The sequence below is a fragment of the Rutidosis leptorrhynchoides genome, chromosome 2 (genome assembly GCF_046630445.1).
Source record: "Rutidosis leptorrhynchoides isolate AG116_Rl617_1_P2 chromosome 2, CSIRO_AGI_Rlap_v1, whole genome shotgun sequence".
NCBI classification, from domain to species: domain Eukaryota; kingdom Viridiplantae; phylum Streptophyta; class Magnoliopsida; order Asterales; family Asteraceae; genus Rutidosis; species Rutidosis leptorrhynchoides.
The window spans coordinates 658,223,179-658,248,814 of NC_092334.1; the positions used below are offsets into that span (position 1 = coordinate 658,223,179).

Here is a 25,636-nt window from a genome sequence, read left to right on the forward strand (position 1 = left end):
GTTGGTTCTTCCGGGGCTAAAGCGTTGGAGAGTTTATCGTTGATTAAATCTGCTAGTGTACTCATGTAAAGCAACCCATTACCCTGAATATTACATTTCCATGAGTCATTCTCCTGATTACCAAACTCGAAATCAGCAACTTCGGTCTTAATTTGGTTCAGCTTGTCCAGGAGTCTGCCCATGGGTTCACGGGTCCAGGCCCATTCAAACTCCAAAGCAGGCCCAATTCGCGAAATTCGTTCCATTATTGTTGCTTCTTTATTCTACTGGATCCTGTATAGTCTTCCAAACCGAATGTAAAGGGGTTGATTACCAAGCCAAATGTCCTTTCAAAAGAGTGTTCTGGCACCAATATTTATCACTCTAACAAGAGAGTGAGCAAAAGGAATGTCTAGTTTTTCTAAATCGATTTTTATGGCCTTGACACCATTCCAAATCGACTTAGAATTGTTGCTAAAAAAAGGTTCCATAATCCTTCATCCCACCCTCCCGGCCGTAGATGCATTTATCAGGTTATCTTGACTTACATTATATTATAATCATAATCAAATCATTTCTCCTTTCACATGTTTATAATGATATTTTTTTTTTTCAAAGGCGTTTATAATTATTAATTATTAATTTTAACAATAATAATATAATCATAATAATTTATCATTATAATTACTACAGTATAACGTCATGAATTAATTTATACACTTTATTTACTATTGCTTAAAGCCTACCAAACTTGACTGAAACTATTTTTAAAGCACATGTAGAAACCAATAGGTATTTTGTCAACATTCCTCCAACTTCCCTTATAAAATGGTTTCGTTTCTTTTTAAGACCATCAATCACCAAAGCAAATATCATCATATCTCTTACACCTAGCTCAAGGTATGACTTTGATCTTCAAATCTCAAAACTACTTAATTAATTATAATTAACCAAGAGTTTAAGTTATAATTAATAACAAATACTTGTAGTATATACTGCTATTATAATTAATAACAAATACTTGATGTATATACTGATATGTTTGTTTTAATCATTAGTTTCTTCTTGTACAGGTTCTTAGACTTTTTCTACAAAGACAATGGGAGGAGGAGGCAGAATGAACGAGTCTCCGAAACCAAGAGATGTTTTCAAACATGCTCCTGTCGAAAAACCTCCATTCGGTATAGCTGATCTCAAAAAAGCAATACCTCCACACTGTTTCAACCGATCTCTTACAACCTCGTTCTACTATTTAATTCGCGATTTGTGCATGATCTTTTCCTTATACTACATCGCAAATAACTACATTACCCTCCTCTCCCCACCCTTTTCGTACATAGCATGGCCGATTTATTGGATCACTCAAGCAAGCGTTATGGTGGGATTATGGAATATCGTCCACGATTGTGGTCATCATTGTTTTAGTGAATACCAATGGGTTGATGATACAATCGGCTTTATTTTTCACTCGCTTGTTCTCACTCCATACTTTTCTTTCAAATATAGTCATCGTACTCATCACGCTAACACAAGTTCACTTGAAAAAGACGAAAATTGGGTCCCTAAACTCAAGGATGATACTTGGTTTGTTGAAATTCTTTCCAATCCAATAGGTAACGCGTTGTTTGTTATGTTTAGGTTAGTTTTCGGCTACCCTGGCTACTTTATCTTCAATCTTCATGGAAGAATCTATAAAGGGTTCCCAAGTCATTTCAACCCGTTAGGTCCTATCTTCAACGATAGCGAACGTGCTCAAGTTTTTCTATCCGATATTGGAGTATTCGCCGTTCTGTATGGACTCTATCGAATTGGTGTAAAACAAGGTTTCAATTGGTTACTTAACATCTATGGTTACCCCTTGATCATTATGTGTATGTTTTTCATGTTGTTCACATACTTGAACCATAATCATCCTTCGGTCGCTCACTACGATTCAAGGGAATGGGATTGGTTACGAGGCGCTTTAGGAACGGTTGATAGGGATTATGGATTATGGAACACATTTTGGCATGATGAACCTAATGCTCATGTGGTTCATCATTTGTTTTCAACTATTCCACATTATCATATTGTAGAGGCTACAAAAGCTGTGAAACCAATTTTGGGCGACTACTATAACTACGATGATACTCCGATCTTAAAAGCGATTTTTCGAGAGACAAAAGAGTGTCTGTTTATTGAAGAAGATCCAGAGAAGAAAGGTGTTTACTGGTTTAAGAAGTAGATTGATGTTGATCTCCATTAGTGTTATGTATCATATATGTTATTAAGGTACATTGAAAAAATATGTGAACCAAATCACGTGCTAAGATTTGCATAATATTTTCATTCAATTACAAAATATGGTAATCAGTACTTTACTACTTTATATATTATATTTCAAATAATTTAATTATAAGCAATAATTAACAATCAATTAATGGTGATAATTTGCGACAAAATCTGAAACTATACATGAAACTTACACAAATGTCGACATTTCATTTTTATGTTAAGGTTCGGGTCAACGGGTCGAATACCAAGTACGGAGTAATTAATTTCAGGTTATTTTAAGAAAAGATATAACTTGCCAGCCCATTAAATCTTTTAACGCATTTACCTAAACATTAAACCCTTTAATGCATTTATCTAAACTCAGACACCCACATAATACTTACACGAATATTTACACCACAAAATGTCTTAAGCAGGACTCGAACCCTGAACCTCAATGTTATAAGGGTGATCTTGAAACCGTCAAATCAATGTAATAGTCAATATATGTAAATATGGCAAAGATATGTTTTGTATTCCAACTAGCCTCGTATTTGTATTATTATAGAATTCTAGATTGCCTTGGAGCACAAGATGTTGGGGATGTATAAATACTTATTCTTATTAATAAGAAGATAATGATTCACATTATATTATGGTATCAGAGCCATAATAAAATGAGAAGATCACGATTCACATTATATTACATTGGCTCTTTAGTTTTACCTAAACATGTTGTGTGGATCTTGTCTTGGTTAAGTACTTTAGACTCATTGAGCCCAAATCATTTTCAAATTAGGTTTAGAAATATTGACCCGTAAACTCAAACAAGTGAACTTGACTCAACGTAAACTAGTCACTAAGTTACAATCTACTACGTACAACGCAATACGTTTTGAGTCTTAGTGTGATAACTGATAAGTGATACGTACGCACTATTATAGGCCGTTAATACTCATTATATGTTATGTTATTGAGTTACCCTTGGTGACCTCCATATATTACTTACAAAATAAATTGCCATTGACAAGCTATTATTAGTAGACTACACTTAGTGGACCCCCTTTAGTGGACCATTCTTAATAGGTTTTTCCTACTCCTTTTCTTATACAAAGAAGACAACTTACAAGAAGGACGACAAATTCTATTCTAGACAGACACACGATACAAGACAAAGAGATGGAGAACATCATCTCCTCTCATTAACATTCATTGAGGCTCGACAAAAGTGAACAACGAACACCCCCTCCATCTTAACCATTTTAACCGAGAGTTGTACCTTCGAGGTTAGAATCCTAACTATAATCAAACAACTGCACTCAAGTCAATTTTGGCTTGATCAATATGAACTGATTAAACATTATATTAAATGTTAGTTAAAAAGTATTTCATCAGTTCCATATTAATAATCCATTAAATCATTTTAAGTTGTCCAAATTATAGTCCACTTCCATAAATAATAATAATAATATAAATTTCTTTTATGGGCTATTGACCACAACGCCCAAATTCTCTCCGAACTATAAGGATTCGCTCCAAATTTTTTATTTTTTTTTTTTTTTTTTGCCAAAAAGCCCTCGCAAGTCGCAAACCCACGTGCGACTGTGCGATTGGTGAGTTTTCCGAGGAATTTGAAGTCTCGTTCTGGAGACTAACACGGATGACCAAGACAACTCATCTCGCACGGCCGCACGGTCACTATGTCATTTGTGACTTTCAGTGTACTGTGGGTAGTGCGGATTAGATGTACGACTAGCGTAGCTCGCAAGGTCTATCTTGCGATAGACGTGTACCTTATGAGGATAAGATTTTCTGACAATTCTTGATTTTTTAAGTTAATGTTTTGTACCTTATTTTGACTAAAAATTAACTGAGATTACAAATACATTCAGTTTGCAATATATACATTTTGCTCATGCACTTTCATCACTTTCAAACAAAACATTCAACCAATTAACTCTCAACAAAATTGAAGAATCTACACTACGTTCCAGATACGATTATAGCAACATATTATACAAATGAGTAACCAAAAATTTATTGTACGTTTATGTAAGGGAAGTTCCTCATGGGGAACATACGATGATAGCTTTGAACAAATTTCGTGGCTCTTTGTGATACATTGGGCATATCCTGATAGCGGTAATTATCAATAATCAATCGTGTTTTCCCTTTCAATTGTACATTAAAGTGAAATAATAATCAATCATTTTGTATATGTTTTTTAATGAAGCGGACTCGAATTTAGGAGCAATATCTCGTTGTTTGAAAAAAGACAAAATGTATAAGGTGATTGGTGTTATAAAGTCTTGCGTTCCAAATGCACTAGGTGATCTCAAAGTTGTGTTAAAGGATACTACGGGTTCTATTTCAAAGATAATTCATCACAAAATTCTAGAAGAGGTTAAGGACATTTTGTGACGATCGCTCCAAATCCATATGGACGAACACGTCATTCATTGATTTCATTGCGAGGTATTTGACCTCTATGTGATACATTTTGTAACATTGTATTCGTTTGAAAAGGTATTTCATAAATGAATATATAAATTCCAGGTTTTTAACATCTGATGATTTCTACGTATAGACAATCACCATTTAAATGGTTTACAATAATACATCTGTTGACAATACAGTCAAAATAAGATACATGGTAATGGTTTGGTGAATGCAAGTTTCTTGTATATAGCATGTATGACTCCAAGCACATATCTTGTATCACGTATAAGCAAACAGCGGAAGACTTCTAGAATCCTGAGAATAAACATGCTTCAAGTGTCAACACAAAGGTTGGTGAGTTCATAGTTTTAATATTACACATAATCCGTATATCAATGTGGATTACAAAAGTTCAGTTGTTTTATTCAAAACGTTTATCAATAGGTTTTACATAAAAGGTGGATCACAAGATTTCAGTTGTTTCATCCGAAACGTTTATCAATCGGTTCTACAAAATTGAGCACCCTGGTAACTAAACTTTAATGCTTATATAATTTGTACCCTTTGTATAATCATCTTAATAATACACGCAAACCAACGTGTACGCTTCTCAAATAGCATACGTCCGTTAAAAGGCTAGCGCTCTAGCTCGGACGGGGATATCAAGCCCTATGGATCCATATACAACTACTCGCGCCCACCAGTTCTTATAACTGGCAGTTACTAGTTACCAAAGCTAAGGGATTTTCGGTTCAAACTCAGTGTAGAATTTAGTATGTACTTGTATCCATTGCGTTTAAAATAAAGTGCATGTATTCTCAGTCCAAAAATATATATAAAAAGGGATCATATGAAACTCACACATATAAATATTGTAAATCAGTTAATAAAGCATTTGCATGTATTCTCAGCCCAAAAATGTAGAGAGTAAAAGGGATCATATGAAACTCACAGTTAAATATTGATATACAATATTGTAGGAAAGCACGTAGACGCATCGGAGATGATAAACACGAGGTTTGCTTCACAAAAATACCCCCGAACATTACCCATAACCTCCTTGGTAATAACCCATATTTTCCTTAGCTCTAGCTCGCTCGGAAACTCGTTTTGAAAGTGACACGCTCAAGACCTCGTCGTAGTATTTTATGTATAATATTAATACTACTACTAATAATAATAAGATTAATAATAATATTAATCTTAATAATAATAATAATAATAATAATAATAATAATAATAATGGGTCTGAGGCACAATGGCCATGCGATCGCATGACCTCTTTTTCCAGCTCACAATCGTGTTGTATTTTAGTTTGTCGACATATTTAAATATAATATATTATATTTAATTTATATAATTATTTATATATTATATTATATTTACGTGCATAGTTAACTTGTAACTTTTGTTCCGATAAGTCGTACGTTGTTACTTGACTTATGTCCCGGTTCCGGTTTCTCGAATGTCCTTTCGTACGCTGAGAAAACTTGCATTTTACATTTCGTGACTCGTACCTTTGTTAAAATATAGCCTTAAATTATTCCTAAACTATACCACTCAAAGTATATCTTAAACTTTCGAGTATTTTGGTCATTTACTTCTATAAATCATCGTCTCGCTATTTGTTAAAATACATTTTTAAAATAGCAAAGTTACTGTAGCAAAGCTACTGTAGCAAGTCAATTTTTACTGTAGCAATTCACTGTAGCAAAGTAAATTTTACTGTAGCAAATAGTGATTTTCGAAAACACTGTAGCATTTTGGGTACTGTAGCAATTTGAAAATACTTTATCAAATTAGTGTTTTACTGGTTCATCTTAAACGTTTTAGTTAACTTATCTAAATATCAATCAAATCAATAATCGAATGTTACTATCGTTTACTAAATAACTTGAAATCATATATATTTAATTAGATATATAAACCAATAAGTTTAATGTACGGTATTATGCAATTAAAACTTTGTTACGTTTTCAAGTTATAGTATATATATGTATCTATTTACATATAATTGTTCGCGAATCGTTGAGAAAATCGAAGGGTACTTGAATAGTTCAAAAATTTTGAGATTCAGTTTTACAGACTTTGTTTATCGTGTCGAAATCATTAATCCTTTAAAGATTAAGTTTAAATTTAGTCGCAAATTTTCTGGTCATTACACATTATGTGAGTCGGATGTGTTCTGATAGTCCAAAATCCTTATGTAATTATGTCTCTAGATTCATCAAGTCTTTGTCTTAACATTACTATGAATAACTTCGTAAACGTCTTCTACAAATATGGTTCTCACCTTACACCCATGTGTTACTTTCTACCAAATCCTTTCTATGTAGATGTTGCATGAACGTCGCTAACGGGATAATTTTATTTCAAGTGTTGTTGTTTCATTTATAATTAAATGTCATTCTACAATGTGTATTAGACGTTTATATCTTGTTTTATTTTTAACTACTCAACTATTTTAGGAACACCAAATGACAAGAATATACTACATAAATAGTACATAAAGTAACAAACGTTCAGACAGATCCCAAGATAGACCATGCGAGCTATGCGACTCGTACACCTAATGCGCGCGATCCACAAAACGCAGAAAGTCGCAAGTCGCATATTGACAGTGCGATTGTGCGACATGAGTTGTCTCGATCATGCCTGTTAGTCTCAGATCGGGACTTCAAATTCCTCGAAAAAATCACGAATCATATAGTCGCAAGTGGGTTTGCGACTTGTGATGGCGTTTTGACAAAAAAAAAAAAAACTTTTTGTGGGCGAGTCCTTATAGTTCACTGAGAAATTGGACATTTTGATTAATAGCCCTTTCCTTTATACCCTTCACTTTTGCATATAAGACTTAAAAATAAAAGAAAAAATGTAAGAAGTAAAAATGTAAAGTAAAGAAAAAGTACATTGTAATGATAAGATTTCTTAAACTGTATGTTTTTTGTCTGTTAAATATTTAATATTGGTATGAGAGAAATTTAATAACAACTTCTCAGGTCTTCTTGTAATACATACAAAAAAATTGAGTCTTCGACTAATAACCATCTATTAACCAACTATCTGAGATAGTCTATATACATCAACCATAAGGTTTTCAAGATTCCGAGCTTCTTGATTGTGTGTGCCTATTGTAGATAAATCCTTGTAGGGTCTTACACACGCTTCTCGAGCCTAGGTTCTAAAGGTTAGCAAGTTATGCTACATGGGTGTCTTAAACATACTTGCATGTCCACCTCTGAATATCGTATTTTTCTTGGAAAAAAGTATTTTGTCAAGGTCTTTGAAGCGTCAATGTACGCTATCTAAATATAGTGTTTAAGCAGAATAACATAATTATTGAAAACAACAATTGTAACATAGCTGAAAATGAAGCATATTATGTACATGTATGAAAATATGTAAAGTACGTGGATTGAGATATGTGAAACGTATAAATAAATTACAAATGAACTTCGTGATAGAAACGTGCACTAGAGGATTCGATTTGATTTGGTTGGACTTCTTTGGTCGATTCGTGAAACTCAATGATTGTTTTTTTTGCAGCTGTTAGGATCACCCATGAGGACTTAACCACTCACGCGTTTATCTCCTACACAGTTATACCCGCCCCCAACTGCGTGCCCAGGACGAAACCCGCACCAATTCCATACGGGCCGGGCATGGACGGTAAAACTCTCCTCCCCTTTACCCCCCAACGCGATGTGGAAAAGGTGCCATGGGTGGAATTTCATGGCAGAGATGAAATTGTGGGTTAATATGTAGCCAACGAGGGTAGAACTCCTGACCTCCCCTGAAGGAGGCAGGCCACCAACTGTGTAGGAGATGAACGTGTGGGTGGTTAAAATTTTAAATTGTTTGTTAATGATTTGTAGTTTTAAATATTAATGCAAGTTTTATTTAATTTTCGATGTAATTTTTTATGTAAGTAATCAATCAAATTATAAATTAAATAAAATAATAAGATAAAGTATTAATATTAAATAAAACAAAATACTTTTACTCTCCAGAACACTGAATTAAAATGTTAGATCACTGAACTAGGGATAAGCATGGTACTGTACCGGTATCGAACCATACCGAATCGGTTGGTACCGCTAACTTTTTCCTCCAAAACTGAGTACCGAATAACGTACCGTTATTATCGGTTCGGTACCGGTACGGTTCCGGTACCGGTATGGTAAAAATAGGTGCTATACCTATATGGTACCAAATTAAATTTGTCACCAATTTTTTTTGATACACGTACAGTGTTGTTCCTATATCAAAGAAAGTAAAGAACAATATGATGCAAAATTTTCTTGTGTATCTTCATCCTTGTTTGTTTATAACCACGAAGGTATATCTTCTGGTGGCAAAATAGAAGTAAAAAACCACTTGAAATATATATATATATATTTTTTTTTACGAGGAACCCCTACTACGAACGGGCACCTTGGCCTCCCCGCAGCGAGTAAACCCCGGGTAAACGGCAAGCCAACCCTCCACCGCTACCAGGTAAAGCATCCTCAGGCTATTGGTCTCTTAAGTTCGCCCCAAGCGTTTGAAGTGCCTTAAAGGGAATCGAACCCGTGACCTCACCTTCATTGAAAGTATTGGTGGCCATCCAAGCTATGCCTGGATGGTTCACTTGAAATATAATTGTCTTAGTGATTATGTTGATAAGTCGAAGGGTACATTCAATTGATTATATTGCAAAAATGGAAGTAACCACATATGTTGATAAGCTCGTGAACTGTTGGTATGTTTACAATTTGTGAAATTTCAAACCCTTAAACTTCAAACAACCACAAGTTATATGTTATAACCCCAATTAATTGCATATTACAGTGAATAGATTTTGATGATGTAATTAAAAAAAAAAGTCATCAATGAAAATGTAAACTATCAACGAACTTAAGACGCAACCAAAATATGTAAATCATGAATGAATAACTTATATTTGTAATATGGTACCGGATACTAAACGGGAAAATACCGGTACCGTACCGAAAGTACCGCATTTAAAATTTTTAAATATTTAAGTACCGAATACCGCACCGATTATAACCGTACAGTACCGGTTCGGTACGGTACTGGTACGGTACGAATAGCGTATCGGGAATTCGGGTACTAATGTTCACCCCTACACTGAACCGTTAGAATCACTACTAGTAAATCATTTTTAACGTGCTACGCCCAAACTAATAAAATAGGATCCATGTGCCCTTTACAAATGAATTTAAATGGTTGACCATAAATATGCCGAAGTCGTAGAAGGTGAACTGCCGATCCAGTTTTTGGATCCAGAAAACCTAACGACAAAATATATTACGATTTTCAACTACCTTTAATTTCGATTGATCGACAGGACAAAACTTAAAATATAAACATATTTATTACTGAGTAATATTTATTTTTCTTATTATTATTATTATTATTATTATTATTATTATTATTATTATTATTATTATTATTATTATTATTATTATTATTATTATTATTATTATTATTATTATTATTATTATTATTATTATTATTATTATTATTATTATTATATCATTATGATATGATTTCATTATCACTATTAATTAAATAATACTATAATATAACCAGAAGCTATATATTTTGTTAATCAAAATACCTCGGGAGATTGATCATTGATCATGCATATATAAATCCAAAACAAGATCAAAGCTGTAGTAAAATAAACTATTGCTCATATACTTCCAAAACATAGGTAGTTAACTAGTACTGTACCTTGATTGCGCAAACACTCTAAAAAATGTTATACAGCACAACCAAATAGACCAATATTAATATAATGTGACAATAAGAAACTAAAAACTTAACAATACTTAAGCACCCAAGCACCTAGTATAAAATGCAGAGGCTTCACTTATTTAGATATCAAACTAATATCAAACACCATAGTTTCTCTTTGAGGTATCTTTCTATTCTCTAAGATCCAATCCATACATCTTATGCTTAAGATGACTTTATGAACAAACACTAACCATACATTTTTATGTTTACCTTTTCAGGATCCTTTGTTCAAAGCAGTTAACATGGGAGCAGGTGGTCGGATGAATGATACAACTCCTGGTGCTAAAAATGTCCTCGAACGTGTTCCCGTTAAGAAAACTCCGTTCGAGATTAGTGATCTCAAGAAAGCAATACCGTTACATTGCTACAAGCGCGATCTCTTACGTTCTCTTTACTACCTTTTTGGCGACATAGCCATATGCTTTACTTGGTACTACATTGCATCAAATTACATTCCTCTACTACCTAAACCACTCAACTATGTAGCTTGGCCGATTTATTGGTTCGTCCAAGGTAGTAGTTTTATGGGCATATGGAGCATAGGTCACGATCTAGGTCACCATAGCTTTAGTGACTACCAATGGCTTGATGACACAATCGGCTTTTTCGTTCACTCATCTTTCCTCACTCCATATTTTTCGTTCAAATATAGTCACCGTAGCCACCACGCTCACACTAACTCAATGGAGTACGACGAGGTATGGATCCCTAAAAGGAAAGCGGACACATTCTATTCCGAAATTCTAAACAACCCACTCGGGAACATGTTCATGACTTGTGTTCGGTTGCTTCTTAGCTTTCCTTTGTACTTTACCTTCAACCTTCACGGTAGACCGTACGAAGGGTTTGCAAGCCATTTCTACCCTCAAAGTCCGATATTTAATGATAGCGAGCGCCTACAAATTTGGCTCTCTGACGCTGGAATACTCGTTGCGTACTACACGCTCTACAAGATCGCAATGGCCACAAGTGCAACATGGTTGTTTTGCATCTACGGCGCGCCGTTATTGGTTATGAACGCCCATTTCATATTTTTCACATTTTTGCATCATAGTCATCCTTCTCTAGCACATTTTGATAAAAGGGAGTGGGATTGGATTAGAGGTGCTTTATCAACTGTGGATAGAGATTATGGAATCTTTAACCATATATTTCATGATGTAACTAATGCTCATGTGGTGCATCATTTGATATCACATATCCCTCATTATCATACTGTTGAGGCAACTAAGGCTGTCAAGCCCATTCTTGGCGATTACTATAAATACGATGATACCCCGATTTTAAAGGCTTTTTGGAGAGAAACAAGGGACTGCATTTATGTAGAACCTGATGAAGGTGCAGAACAGAGTGGTGTGTACTGGTTCCGAAAGTAGACTCCATAAGTTATGCTTTAATTTATATAATATAATCCATGAGTTTACAATAAGTGTTCCAAGAATTGTACTACTTTTTTTTTTTTTTTTAAATTATGTATACCTTTGTAACAGCATGTAAGAATGTATGTTAATGAAAATTTCTTGTATTTCGTGTTATATCTTATCTTCTTTTTATAAAATAAATAACAAAGATTATAAGGTCCAATTTGATGAAATCCTGTGTTTTGAATAAAAAGGGAGCAACATGGTTCAACAAGGGACATGGGACTAACAAGCTATTCAATCCAATTGATCATATATTCATATGTAACTGGATATTAATTAGATATTGTTGTAAATTTAAATTTTTTTTTTTTTTTTTTTTGTTGGAAAAAAAACTAAAAATCTTATAGAAACATGTTGGATTGTGAAATAATGTTTATTGCTTGACAAATGATTACAATACAATCAATATAAATAGCCCATCTAACATAAACCTTAATGGGCTTGGAACAATCTAGAATAACCCTTATATAATTGGGCTTTAAAAAATATATCGGCTAACGGTATAGAGTCGGATTAGCTACCGGAGGACCTGATGTGCCCAGTTTGGAGGTGGTCTCAACAGGCGTGCGGCTCGGGTGTAAGACCCGTTTATTCGTACGATGTATATATGAAGAACACTCACGACGTACAACGAATATATATATATATATATATATATATATATATATATATATATATATATATATATATATATATATATATATATATATATATATATATATATATATATATATATATATATATATATATATATATATATATATATATATATATATATGTGTAAAGAATGTATATATATGTATCGAGTATGTATATATGTTGTGTATATATATATATATTATATATATATATATATATATATATATATATATATATATATATATATATATATATATATATATATATATATATATATAGTGTACAAGGGTTGAACGTAGGGTTGTATAATGGTATAAAGATGATTGTACGATGCGTGTAAGAAGTGTACCAAGCATGTGCGTGTTGCTTGTTCGAACGTCGAAGAAAACTGGACGTTGTTTGGAGTTACAAGGTGTGTACGTACCTTTTCGACCTCAAATAAAGTTTGAGTTGATGTTTCAAAGCCTTACCATTGGAAAGAATATCTTATTACGTTTCCAACGGTATTTGATTCATCGAAAATGGAGCTACGGTCAAAAAGTTATGGCCAAAACAAGTTACTGGAAACTGTTTTTTCTCGGTTACCAGTACCTGTAAGGTTGAGCGGCGCTCCACCCTTTAGAGCGGCGCTCCGATTGCGTCTGGTGCATTTTTCATCATTTTTAAAGAGTTTAAATGAGGGGTATTATGGTCCTTTCGCATATGGACGGTTTGGGGACCTCAAAACTGATCCAAAACTTTATCCTAACTCATTTCCTCCTCTTTTCTTCACTCTCACACACATCAAACCCTAGAGAGAGAGTGAGTGGTTCTAGAGAGGGAATTGGAGGTTTGGGGAAGAAGAAGAGTGATTCGGGCCGGGTCTCAAGAGTTAAAGTTGTTCACCTCGTTCACGGCTACGTTGGGGTAGTGTTGGTAAGTTCTAACTCCGAATTTCTTTGTTTATGATTCTTGTTCATGTTTGGGGTTTGAGCTAGTTAGGGTTATAAACCCCATTTCTCATGAAATTGGGGATTTTGTTGTATGTATTGTGTAAGTAAACCAGGTTATTGAGGGTTTAGGGTTTAATGACGAATTTAGAAGTATTTGTCATGGTTTGGGTGTTAAATCACTAGGTTGTGAGTTTGTTAGTGATTTTGGTGTTCTTAGGAACAAGTTTGCTAGTCAAATGGGTGTTGACTTGATTTGGTGTCAAAATGGGTTTTGAGTCAAGTTTTGGTGAATCAAGTATGTAAATACTTGATTTAGTTGTTAATTAGTGTTTTGGAAATATAATCACTAGTCGTTAGTGATTATGGGGCGTTTTTAAAACTTTGGTCAAAATGGGTAATTTGAATTGGGTCAAAATTGATGATGACACTAATTTGGATTAAATGGATGTTAAACGCTTTTGTTAAGTGTTAAATGATGTTTTTGGATGTAATTACTCGCGAGGAGTAATTTTGGGTTAAAATGATATTTTAACATAAGTCAAACGTGGTCAAAAGCAATATGGGTCAATATTGCACGTGTTGGGGTTTTGGTGTAATTGGCATTTGAAATGGTTACTACCTAAGTAGTAATTTAGTTTTAAGACCTAGGTTTGGTCTAATTGGTGTAAAGTATGATGTGGGTTAAATTGTACTTTGTTGTGTTGGTTTGAATTACCACCCGAAGTGGTAATTGGTTTGTGTCCATTAGGTGATTAAATGGGCGGGTTTTGGCGAGCAAGGTGTGATCCCTCGGCTAAGGGATGTTTGTGTCGAGTTCTCTTTTAGAGAATGACTATTTATGTGTATATTGTGCCTATGTGTAATATAGGTGATTACTTGCTCGGATTTGAGGACGGAGATCATGTTGTACATGACTTGTGCGGGCATTCCAAGGTAAGTGGAATAATTATGCGTACGTGTATATGGCGTATTTATTTGTGAATGTTATGGTATGAACCACGAGCCGGTAGTGCCATAGCATGTATGTGACGAGTAGCAAGTGTGAACCACGAGCCGGTAGCATTATAAAATAAAGTGTGAACCACGAGCCGGTAGCACTATAAAATGAGATGTGAACCACGAGCCGGTAGCATCAAGTGTGAACCACGAGCCGGTAGCACTATAAAATGAGATGTGAACCACGAGCAGGTAGCATCAAGTGTGAACCACGAGCCGGTAGCACTATAAAATGAAGTGTGAACCACGAGCCGGTAGCACTATAAAAGAGTGAGACTCAAATGCGCATGGTGTGAACCACGAGCCGGTAGCACCATAGCGTTATGGTTAACCATATTATGTTGTTGGATATTGTTTAGCATGATATATATATATATATATATATATATATATATATATATATATATATATATATATATATATATATATATATATATATATATATATATATATATATATATATATATATATATATATATATTGTGTTGAGTATATGCTAATGTGGTGTTGTGATAGTGTACGAGTTATTAGCATTATGAGTATGATGGTATGCTAATTGAGTTATATTTTCGTACGAGGTATTTGGTGGGTGTGATTGCAAATAGATGGGTTATATATGTGTATGTATAATTGTTGCACTCACTAAGCTTTGCTTACCCTCTCGTTGTTTGCATTTTTATAGATTTGCGTGGAAGATGGCTCGGGTAAGTGTGAGGACTAGTGGACTTGCGTAGTTTGCTTTAGAAGACGTGATGTTGGATTTGATTAGGATTGGGTAGCTTATCCCCAATCGCCATGCTCGGTCTATGTTTTGTATTAAACTAAAATGGGTCAAAATGGTCACTTGTCGTAATTTGAGTCGATGTGGGCCCGGTGTGGTAAAACCCGATTTTATCGTGGGAAATTCTTAGTTTTACTTATATTGACGTGTTATGATAATTTGTTTCATTTAAAAGTGTTGAGAAACGTGTTTTACGAACTAGCATAAAAAGAAAGTGGACAGGCCACTTTGGAGCGGCGCGGCCCTATATGGAGCGGCGCTCCATATGTTTGAAACTGGGCTGTTTAATAAAAAAAAATTGTGTTTTCGGTTGGATAACGGGTTGGGTTGTTACAAGTGGTATCAGAGCATGGTCTAAGGGAATTAGGTGACCTTGGTATAGGTGCCTAGTCTTAGACTTATTGGTGGTTATGCATTATTTGCGGGACTTGTAGGAATATGGGTCAGATTGAGAATTGTTAGTGCCTTAGAGTAGGTGACTAACTAGGACTTGTGTTTGTCCAATGTGGGATTTTGTGGGGCCTTATTACGTGTGTAAATTAGTGCCTTAGATTGCTAGTGCCTAATGTAAGTAGGCGAACTTGAACGTTGTTTTAGTGATAGTTACCTATGTTGTAGGTTGACTTGTTGTTGTGGTGTACATTTGTACGTTTATTATTATATTGTATATTGGTGTATATATATACAGGTATCTTTTGGTGCGGTGTCCTAGGGACGAATCTATTGGAGAGATTCGCATGTTTGACGGTTTGAGTGATCAAGTTCACGGTAGGGACTTGGGTCATTCGGGTACTAGGAGTTATCGCGTGTTATTTTATGTGAATGTTGCGTCAGTCCGGGTAAAGTACTTTGCATGACCATGTGGAAATGGTAAGGTACGCATTTGTAATAGTGATTGATCACCATTATTACGAAAGTGTATCTTGACACCAAGCATGACATGACGGGTACCGAGCGGAGTAAACGTGGCTTGGTTGGGGTAGATTCGGGATGAATGAGGAATATTTTAATGGCTCCTAGGATATAGTGGTCTCGAGTGATGTGCTTGTTGTCACATCGAGTTCTTTACGAGTCGGGAAGTGTTACGGTGGATTCGGTTAGCTAAGGTGAGTGAGAAACTCACGAGTTTGGTGCGTGCTTAGTCACCCTAAGTAGTGGGTGCACTGTTGAGATTGTTATTGGTTTTAGTTACCCATCATAACTAGGATGACCGATTTACGTGTGCTTGTGTGCGGCGAAGACTTGAATTCCGTAATGGAATGCAATAAGTCTAATGATTGTAGTTTTGAGTTACACTCGGTAGAGTGTGTGGTTAGAGAATCGTGTTAGGATTCTTGTTGTGAGTCGCCTTGGAATTGGCGGAATCGGGGAGTCTTTGGATCGTTAAACTCATGGGAGTGGGACCCGTATGACAGTGATTGCGTAGTGTGTTAGCGTGTTGTGGGTTATAGGGTAACATTCCTAACGGAATACCCCTTGATGATGTGGTTGTACCGATGTGCGGAAGAGTGTAAGACTTGGTGTTTCCAATCATCTCTTTAGTGTTAGACGAAGGGTTCGCGAGGCTATATCGTTTGGGCCTTGTGGAAATTGCGGGTAGCGTGTGATTGCTAGAAACTTTCAATAAGACGATAAACCGTAAGGTATGTCGGGTAGGTATGACTACGGGTGATTATTATAGAGAGATGGGTGACATCGGGTGTATGGAACCTAAAGATCGAGTTTCTAAAATTCGGTTGATTGTGGTGGGAGTCTGCATGACACGGCGTCAGGTGCCTTCTTATACCTGCTCGTCTAATGTTCAACTTCGGTGATGGTGTGATCACTTTGTGCTTAGGGTGCCTATGAGATACCCTTGGAAGCATCGAAGATTTTAAATAGTGATGGACGGGTGATAGTAATTCGACGGTTGCGAAAGTCGAAGTTTAAGAGCATTGCAGTAAATACTTCTTATGAAGTGGCGGATGAGCGAATATTGTTGCTCTTAAGTGTTAGACGAGTAAAGATGACCGGTGAGCCGGTGATGGACTTAATGGTCAGTTAAGCCAAAGGTTATGATAAAGTATTGATGTTGTGGTAGACACAATTATGGTGTCGGATTTGGTCACTCTTCTCCATGAGAGTGAGAAATTGTTGATAAAGGTTCGTTGTGTAGAAGGTCGGGCGATCTCGAATGAGAAGTACGACTGATTAAGCAGAGTCGCATATGCATAGGCTTAGAGGCGTATGTAGGACTTTGGTGGAGTTCGCTTTGCGAACGATGATGGGCTATTAATTCTGATTTGTGGTGTGAAGGTGCGATGTCATCGCGTGTACGGCATCTATTATATATGTCGGCTCTAAGAGCCTAAAGTGAATTTGCGGTGATTTGATGTTTATGACCAACGGTGAGAATGGTCAGGTGTGACGTGGAATTACAATTCCGCGGGATGTTATCATCTTGGCGGTGAGGATGGGGAGATAAATCCTAAGTGGGGGAGTTTTTACTGCCGTCCGAGGAAAACTCTAGTGGTGTTATGTATAGTGAAATGTCGGAGCGTACTGTGCTAAGCCTCAATAGGTATTTGGAGTTCCTAACGAGGAAGAGCGACGGGTTGCTAATGTCGAATCGAGATCGTGCTTTACGATGGTGAGTTACAATTCCGGAATGTTATGCGTGAAGATTGTGATGGTGGGATCGAAGGGAGTGTAAGTCTTCTTATGTAAAGTGGTCGTGTAGTACCAATGTGCGGTATGAGACCAAATATGAAGTTTAAGATTCCAGAGTAAGAGAATGACACTGTCGTTCGGGTGCTCTCGTGAGGTAAAATTGGGTTGGTGCGAAACCCGAATAGTACTGTTGAGTAGGTACGAGTTCGATTTCGGTATGGATACTATATTTTCCCTTTCAGGAAACGTGATCGTGAAATCGTCAGTGGATTATTCCATTTTATGGACGATTGTGAGGCGCGGAGCGCCGATTACGATTGTCTCACATAGAGACGTGCGGATGTTGTTTGTTTATCTCACATAGAGACGTGCGGATGTTGTTTGTTTATGAGGGTGTTTGCCCTAGTGATGTGACCCGTTGGTTGCATTGAAATGTCGAGGCCATCCTTAAAGGACGATCTAAGTAGGAGGACTCACCCGGCGTTGGTGAATATTTTGTGGGTCGTGTGGCAAATTGTGAATTTGTTGTGATGATAATTCACTGTTGACGGGATTCTAGTACGCGAATAGTTTCCATGCTAGTACAAGGGGGCTGTCTTGTGTGGTTGTGTTGTAGGGTTTGGAGGAGAAACCCTGTGTTTAGTATTAGTGAGTTGTTTGGCGCGAGGTGTATTATTGTCGTCCTGGATTAATTCAGAGACTGATGGTCGTGTGCGGATTAATTTATGGGAAGTTTGTGCCCCTAGTGTGATTAGTTGGTGATACCGAGATTTCTTCGTTGAAGGAATGTAGCTTGTTGCGAGTTGTAGCCAAGAGAACTTGAAGGAATATATGGAGTTTTCTGTATTTCCTAAGTGGGCAGTTTGAACGTTGAGCGCGTGAAATATCGCTTGTTGCGGTAATGCACGCTAGTGATTATTAGCGTGTGGTGAAAACTTCAGATTAATGAAAAATGTTATTGGAATTGTTGCGGACATCGAGTTTGGAAGTGTGTCGGAGGACTATAGAGTGTGGGTTCGAATTTGGTTAAGTGACTAGGATCACGAGGACGTGATCAAAATAAGTGGGGGAGAGTTGTAAGACCCGTTTATTCGTACGATGTATATATGAAGAACACTCACTACGTACAACGAATATATATATATATATATATATATATATATATATATATATATATATATATATATATATATATATATATAAAGAATGTATATATATGTATCGAGTATGTATATATGTTGTATATATATAGTGTACAAGGGTTGAACGTAGGGTTGTATAATGGTATAAAGATGATTGTACGATGCGTGTAAGAAGCGTACCAAGCATGTGCGTGTTGCTTGTTCAAACGTCGAAGAAAACTGGACGTTGTTTGGATTTACAAGGTGTGTACGTACCTTTTCGACCCCAAATAAAGTTTGAGTTGATGTTTCAAAGCCTTACCATTGGAAATAATATTTTATTACGTTTCCAACGATATTTGATTCATCGAAAACAGAGCTACGGTCAAAAAGTTATGGCCAAAACAAGTTACTGAAAACTGTATTTTCTCGGCTACCAGTACCTGTAAGGTTGAGCGGCGCTCCACCCTTTAGAGCAGCGCTCCGATTGCGTCTGATGCATTTTTCAGCATTTTTAAAGAGTTTAAATGAGAGGTATTATGGTCCTTTCGCATATGGACGGTTTGGGGACCTCAAAACTGATCCAAAACCTTATCCTAACTCATTTCCTCCTCTTTTCTTCACTCTCACACACATCAAACCCTAGAGAGAGTGAGTGGTTCTAGAGAGGGAATTGGAGGTTTGGGGAAGAAGAAGAGTGATTCGGGCCGGGTCTCAAGAGTTAAAGTTGTTCACCTCGTTCACAGCTACGTTGGGGTAGTGTTGGTAAGTTCTAACTCCGAATTTCTTTGTTTATGATTCTTGTTCATGTTTGGGGTTTGAGCTAGTTAGGGTTATAAACCCCATTTCTCATGAAATTGGGGGTTTTGTTGTATGTATTGTGTAAGTAAACCCGGTTATTGAGGGTTTAGGGTTTAATAACGAATTTGGAAGTATTTGTCATGGTTTGGGTGTTAAATCACTAGGTTGTGACTTTGTTAGTGATTTTGGTGTTCTTAGGAACAAGTTTGCTAGTCAAATGGGTGTTGACTTGATTTGGTGTCAAAATGGGTTTTGAGTCAAGTTTTGGTGAATCAAGTATGTAAATACTTGATTTAGTTGTTAATTGGTGTTTTGAAAATATAATCACTAGTCGTTAGTGATTATGGGGCATTTTTATGACTTTGGTCAAAATGGGTAATTTGAATTGGGTCAAAATTGATGATGACACTAATTTGGATTAAATGGATGTTAAACGCTTTTGTTAAGTGTTAAATGATGTTTTTGGATGTAATTACTCGCGAGGAGTAATTTTGGGTTAAAATGATATTTTAACATAAGTCAAACGTGGTCAAAAGCAATATGGGTCAATATTGCACGTGTTGGGGTTTTGGTGTAATTGGCGTTTGAAATGGTTACTACCTAAGTAGTAATTTAGTTTTAAGACCTAGGTTTGGTCTAATTGGTGTAAAGTATGATTTGGGTTAAATTGTACTTTGTTGTGTTGGTTTGAATTACCACCCGAAGTGGTAATTGGTTTGTGTCCATTAGGTGATTAAATGGGCGGGTTTTGGCGAGCAAGGTGTGATCCCTCGGCTAAGGGATGTTTGTGACGAGTTCTCTTTTGGAGAATGACTATTTATGTGTATATTGTGCCTATGTGTAATATAGGTGATTACTTGCTCGGATTTGAGGACGGAGATCATGTTGTACATGACTTGTGCGGGTATTCCAAGGTGAGTGGAATAATTATGCGTACGTGTATATGGCGTATTTATTTGTGAATATTATGGTATGAACCACGAGCCGGTAGTGCCATAGCATGTATGTGACGAGTAGCAATTGTGAACCACGAGCCGGTTGCACTATAAAATAAAGTGTGAACCACGAGCCGGTAGCACTATAAAATGAGATGTGAACCACGAGCCGGTAGTAGCATCAAGTGTGAACCACGAGCCGGTAGCACTATAAAATGAAGTGTGAACCACGAGCCGGTAGCACTATAAAAGAGTGAGACTCAAATACGCATGGTGTGAACCACTAGCCGGTAGCACCATAGCGTTATGGTTTACCATATTATGTTGTTGGATATTGTTTAGCATGCTATATATATATATATATATATATATATATATATATATATATATATATATATATATATATATATATATATATTGTGTTGAGTATATGCTAATGTGGTGTTGTGATAGTGTACGAGTTATTAGCATTATGAGTATGATGGTATGCTAATTGAGTTATATTTTAGTACGAGGTATTTGGTGGGTGTGATTGCAAATAGATGGGTTATATATGTGTATGTATAATTGTTGCACTCACTAAGCTTTGATTACCCTCTCGTTGTTTACATTTTTATAGATTTGCGTGGAAGATGGCTCGGGTAAGTGTGGGGACTAGTGGACTTGCGTAGTTTGCTTTAGAAGACGTGATGTTGGATTTGATTAGGATTGGGTAGCGTATCCCCAATCTCCATGCTCGGTCTATGTTTTGTATTAAACTAAAATGGGTCGAAATGGTCACTTGTCGTAATTTGGGTCGATGTGGGCCCGGTGTGGTAAAACCTGATTTTATTGTGGGAATTTCTTAGTTTTACTTATATTGACGTGTTATGATAATTTGTTTCATTTAAAAGTGTTGAGAAACGTGTTTTGCGAACGAGCATAAAAAGAAAGTGGACAGGCCACTTTGGAGCGGCGCGCCCCTATATGGAGCGGCGCTCCATATGTCTGAAACTGGGCTGTTTAATAAAAAAAATTGTGTTTTCGGTTGGATAACGGGTTGGGTTGTTACATCGGGTGGCAACCTGTCATGTCAGCACGCTCAATAATCTCGGTCGCATATTTCTTCTGAGATAAAAACATCCCCGAAGAATCGCGTGTAACAGAAATTCCCAAAAAATAATTAAGAGGACCAAGATCAGTCATAAAGAACTCGCAATGTAGCGATGTGATGACCCGCTGAAAAAAGGCAGTGGAAGAGGCTGTCAAGACAATATCATCAACATATAAAAGTAGATAGGCGGTGTCGGCCCCTTGACGGTATATGAACAAGGAGGTGTCACAACGACTCTGCTAAAAACCGACACTCTGAGCGTAACCAACAAAATGCTGGTACCATGCGCGAGGTGCCTGCTTCAATCCGTAAAGGGATTTCTGCAGGAGATAAACATGATCGGGTCGTGAAGGATCACGAAAACCTGGGGGCTGATGCATATAAACAGTCTCTGTGAGATAGCCGTGAAGAAAGGCATTCTTAACGTCGAGCTGGTGAATAGGCCACTGTCTAGAAAAGGCCAAGCTAAGAACGGCCCGGATGGTGGCTGGTTTAACAACCATACTAAAAATCTCGTCATAGTCAATACCAACCTGCTGACTGTGACCATTGGCTACAAGTCTAGCCTTATACCTGCTAAGAGTCCCATCTGCATTAAACTTGTGCTTAAACAACCACATGGAGCGAACTATGTTCGTATTCGATGGGCGGGGCACAAGGGTCCAAGTACTATTATTAATTAAAGCATTATACTCTTCAGTCATAGCGTGTTGCCAATTAGGGTCACGGAAAGCTTGTGGGTAGGTGGTGGGGATAGGTGATATGGTGGAGACATGAAGGTTAAGGCGTAGGATAGGCTTGGTGGTGCCAACGCGATGCCGAGTGACCATAGGGTGAGTGGAGGTGGTGTTGTTGGAAGGATTAGGTGGGTTGTGCGGTGGTTCGGGAGGAGAGGACGGTTGTGTTGGCGGTGAGGGTGGTGTTGGTGGAGTCGGTGGTGAGTTGACGGTGGGAGACGGATATGTGGAGTCAGCAGAGGAGTGTACGACTAGGCTTCGAGATAGGGGATTAGGTGACAGGTCTAGAAAATCATATGCGGTTGGTGGGGTGGAGGGAGACGAAGTGGACAAGTCGGATCCGTAAGGAAAAATGTGTTCGTGAAGAGTTACATGGCGTGATAGGATGACTTTGTTAGTTGAAAGATCGAGGCATCGATAGCCCCGATGGTTCGAGGGATAACCGAGAAAGATGCACGGAGCAGAGCGAGGGGCAAGCTTATTTGTAGTATTTAGGTGTGGGTAACAAAGGCATCCGAAAATGCGTAGGGTGAAGTAGATAGGGGGTTGTTTGTAGAGACGTGTATGGGGTATCTCGTAGGATATGGCATAGGATGGTAAAAGGTTCAGGAGGTAGGCGGACATGTGAAGTGCTTCGGTCCAGTAAGTCGAGGGAAGTTTTGCTTGGAAAAGTAGGGTGCGTATAAGGTTATTGATGGTATGAATCATTCTTTTGGATTTTCCATTTTGTTGAAAGGTTTGGGTACATGAGAGGCGTAGATAGATGCCATTAGTTTGAAAAAGCTTGTGTAATGCGGTGTTGTCAAATCCCCCCCCCCCCCCCCCCCGATCACATTGGAAGGCTTTTTCTGTATTAAATTGTGTTTTAACAAATGCGCGGAATTGAACAAATACGTTAAACTCTTCGAATTTGTAACGTAGTGGAAATACCCACAAATAATGCGAATAATGATCTAAGAATAGAATATAGTATTTAAAACCACTTAAACTTAAAACAGGTGAAGTCCACAAATCGAATGAATAATGTCAAAAGCAGAAGTAACAGTTGAAGTAGAACTATGAAACAGAAGTCTCACGTGTTTGCCAAGTTGGCATGCATGACAAAACTCGGGAGACTTCGTTTTATTACAAGCTATAAGATTATTAGAAATAAGACGGCGAAAAGCTTCAACGCTAGGATGGCCAAGACGTTGATGCTAAGTAGTGGAGGTTGTAAGTAAGGCTTGTTGTTGTAGTGTTAAAGACTGGTTGGTGAATGGGTAGAGATCTCCGGTGCTGTCACATCGAAGGAGCTGGCGGTTGGTCATGTAATCCTTCACACAAAAACCAAATTCATCAAAACAAACAGATACTTTATTATCGCGGGCAAAACGACGCACAAAAATAAGGTTTTTAACTATGTTGGGGTTAACAAGGACATTAGAGAGGTATAAAGGGCGATGTACGTTAGGCAACACGCTATGGCCGGTGTTGATGACGGGAATTGAATTACCATCACCAACGGCTACCGAAGGGAAATTGAAATAATTAAATATAGTATTTAAACAATTAAGGCTAGATGAAAGGTGGGCAGAAGCACCTGTGTCCATGTGCCAACCGGCATTTCTGAAATCCTGGAGAGTTGCGGTGTTAAAAGCTTGTGGTAGTACAGTTTCTTGGCCATTAGTAGGTGTGGGCTGATAAGTAGCAGCAGCAGGCGATGGAACCATATAATGGGCTGGGTAGTACACAGGCCCAAGTGGAGAAACACCATAAGAAGAGGCTGCGTTTGCAGCTTGCGGTACCGGACTCAACACATGCCCGGCCCAATTTGCTTGTGGGCTGAGGGCTGGAAAACTTGGCGGGCTGCCCTGTTGGGCCAATGGTATATGAGGCTTAAACTGAAACGGGACCATGGGCTGTGAAACAATGGACTGATTCGTTTGCTGTTGGGCTAGCAATCTTTGTTGGGCCGCAATGATTTCAAGTAACTGGGCTTGTGAGGGAGTGGAAGACCAAGCATTTTGAGAAGTAGCTGGGCCTGACTTTGCTCGGCTGGGCTGATGAAGGTAACGACAGCCAGATCCGAACCTGCAGTGTCCACGATTGAAGTTACGGCAGACCTGCAGGTTTGTGGTGGGGCGTGGTGGTGTGGTGGGTGGATTGATGGCCTGAGCGACCAGGGCGGTGGGTGCAGATGGTGTTCCGGCGGTGTCAGCGGGTCGGTTTTTTCGGGTTAACTCCATTTGTTCTAACGTGATTATGGAGCGAACAGTGTCATAATTTGGGAAGGGATTGCTATGCAATATAATGTGTTTAGCGTGAGGGAACCGATCATTGAGACCATGGATCGCATAAGTAACACGGTATTCGTCTTTGATGGTGGCCCCGAGGTTGGCTAGCATGGCGGATATGACGTCGATTTTGCGAAAATATTGTTCGGGATTGAGGTCACCGATATTAAGGGCACGAAGTTCGGCGGTGAGTTCCACCACTTTAGATCGTTTGTTGTCTTGAAAGATCTTTTTCAAGATTTCCCAAGCTTCGAAGGCGGTTTTAGGTTGCGAGTTCAGGAGCTGTTCTAGGAGAGGTTCGGATATCGTAAGGTAGATCCACCCTAGAACAGCAGCATCGGTTTTTTGTGTTTCTTCATCGTCATGACTTATGGTTGCAGCTTGAAGAAAGGCTGATACGTTGAAGGTGGAACAATGATTCGCGAAGAGAGCACTCCAATTGGTGTAGTTTAGCTTTGCAAGATCTAGTTTAATTGGTATGAGATGCATGACCGAGGTGATGGTGTAAACTTTATCTTATTTGTTGGATGGAGCCATGGAAAAGAGAAGAAGGCAGTAGAATCGGCTAGGGTTTTTTTGTTGTTGTTGTTGTTGTTGTGATTTAGTCGACTGCAGCAAGCAGGTCGAATTAGGGTTTTTTTGTTAGGGATCGATGATTAGCTGCCGATACCATGTTAGATTGTGAAATAATGTTTATTGCTTGACTAATGATTACAATACAATCAATATAAATAGCCCATCTAACATAAACCCTAATAGGCTTGGAACAATCTAGAATA

The 25,636-nt window shown here is 37.5% G+C and overlaps 3 protein-coding genes across 3 annotated transcripts; 2 read left to right on the plus strand and 1 right to left on the minus strand.

Annotated features, from left to right (window-relative positions):
* Positions 1-1,060: 1,060 nt before the first annotated feature.
* On the plus strand, positions 1,061-2,280 carry LOC139893833 (omega-6 fatty acid desaturase, endoplasmic reticulum-like). The gene has a single exon (XM_071877020.1). The coding sequence runs from the start codon at positions 1,079-1,081 to the stop codon at positions 2,201-2,203; it is 1,125 nt and encodes a 374-aa protein (XP_071733121.1). The 5' UTR covers positions 1,061-1,078; the 3' UTR covers positions 2,204-2,280.
* An 8,438-nt stretch (positions 2,281-10,718) lies between these two features.
* On the plus strand, positions 10,719-11,852 carry LOC139893834 (delta(12) fatty acid desaturase DES8.11-like). The gene has a single exon (XM_071877022.1). The coding sequence runs from the start codon at positions 10,719-10,721 to the stop codon at positions 11,850-11,852; it is 1,134 nt and encodes a 377-aa protein (XP_071733123.1).
* Positions 11,853-23,780: 11,928 nt separating this feature from the next.
* LOC139890191 (uncharacterized) lies at positions 23,781-25,346 on the minus strand. Its single transcript, XM_071873088.1, has one exon. It carries the CDS (start codon positions 25,344-25,346, stop codon positions 23,781-23,783), a length of 1,566 nt encoding a protein of 521 aa, XP_071729189.1.
* Between the last annotated feature and the right edge of the window lie 290 nt (positions 25,347-25,636).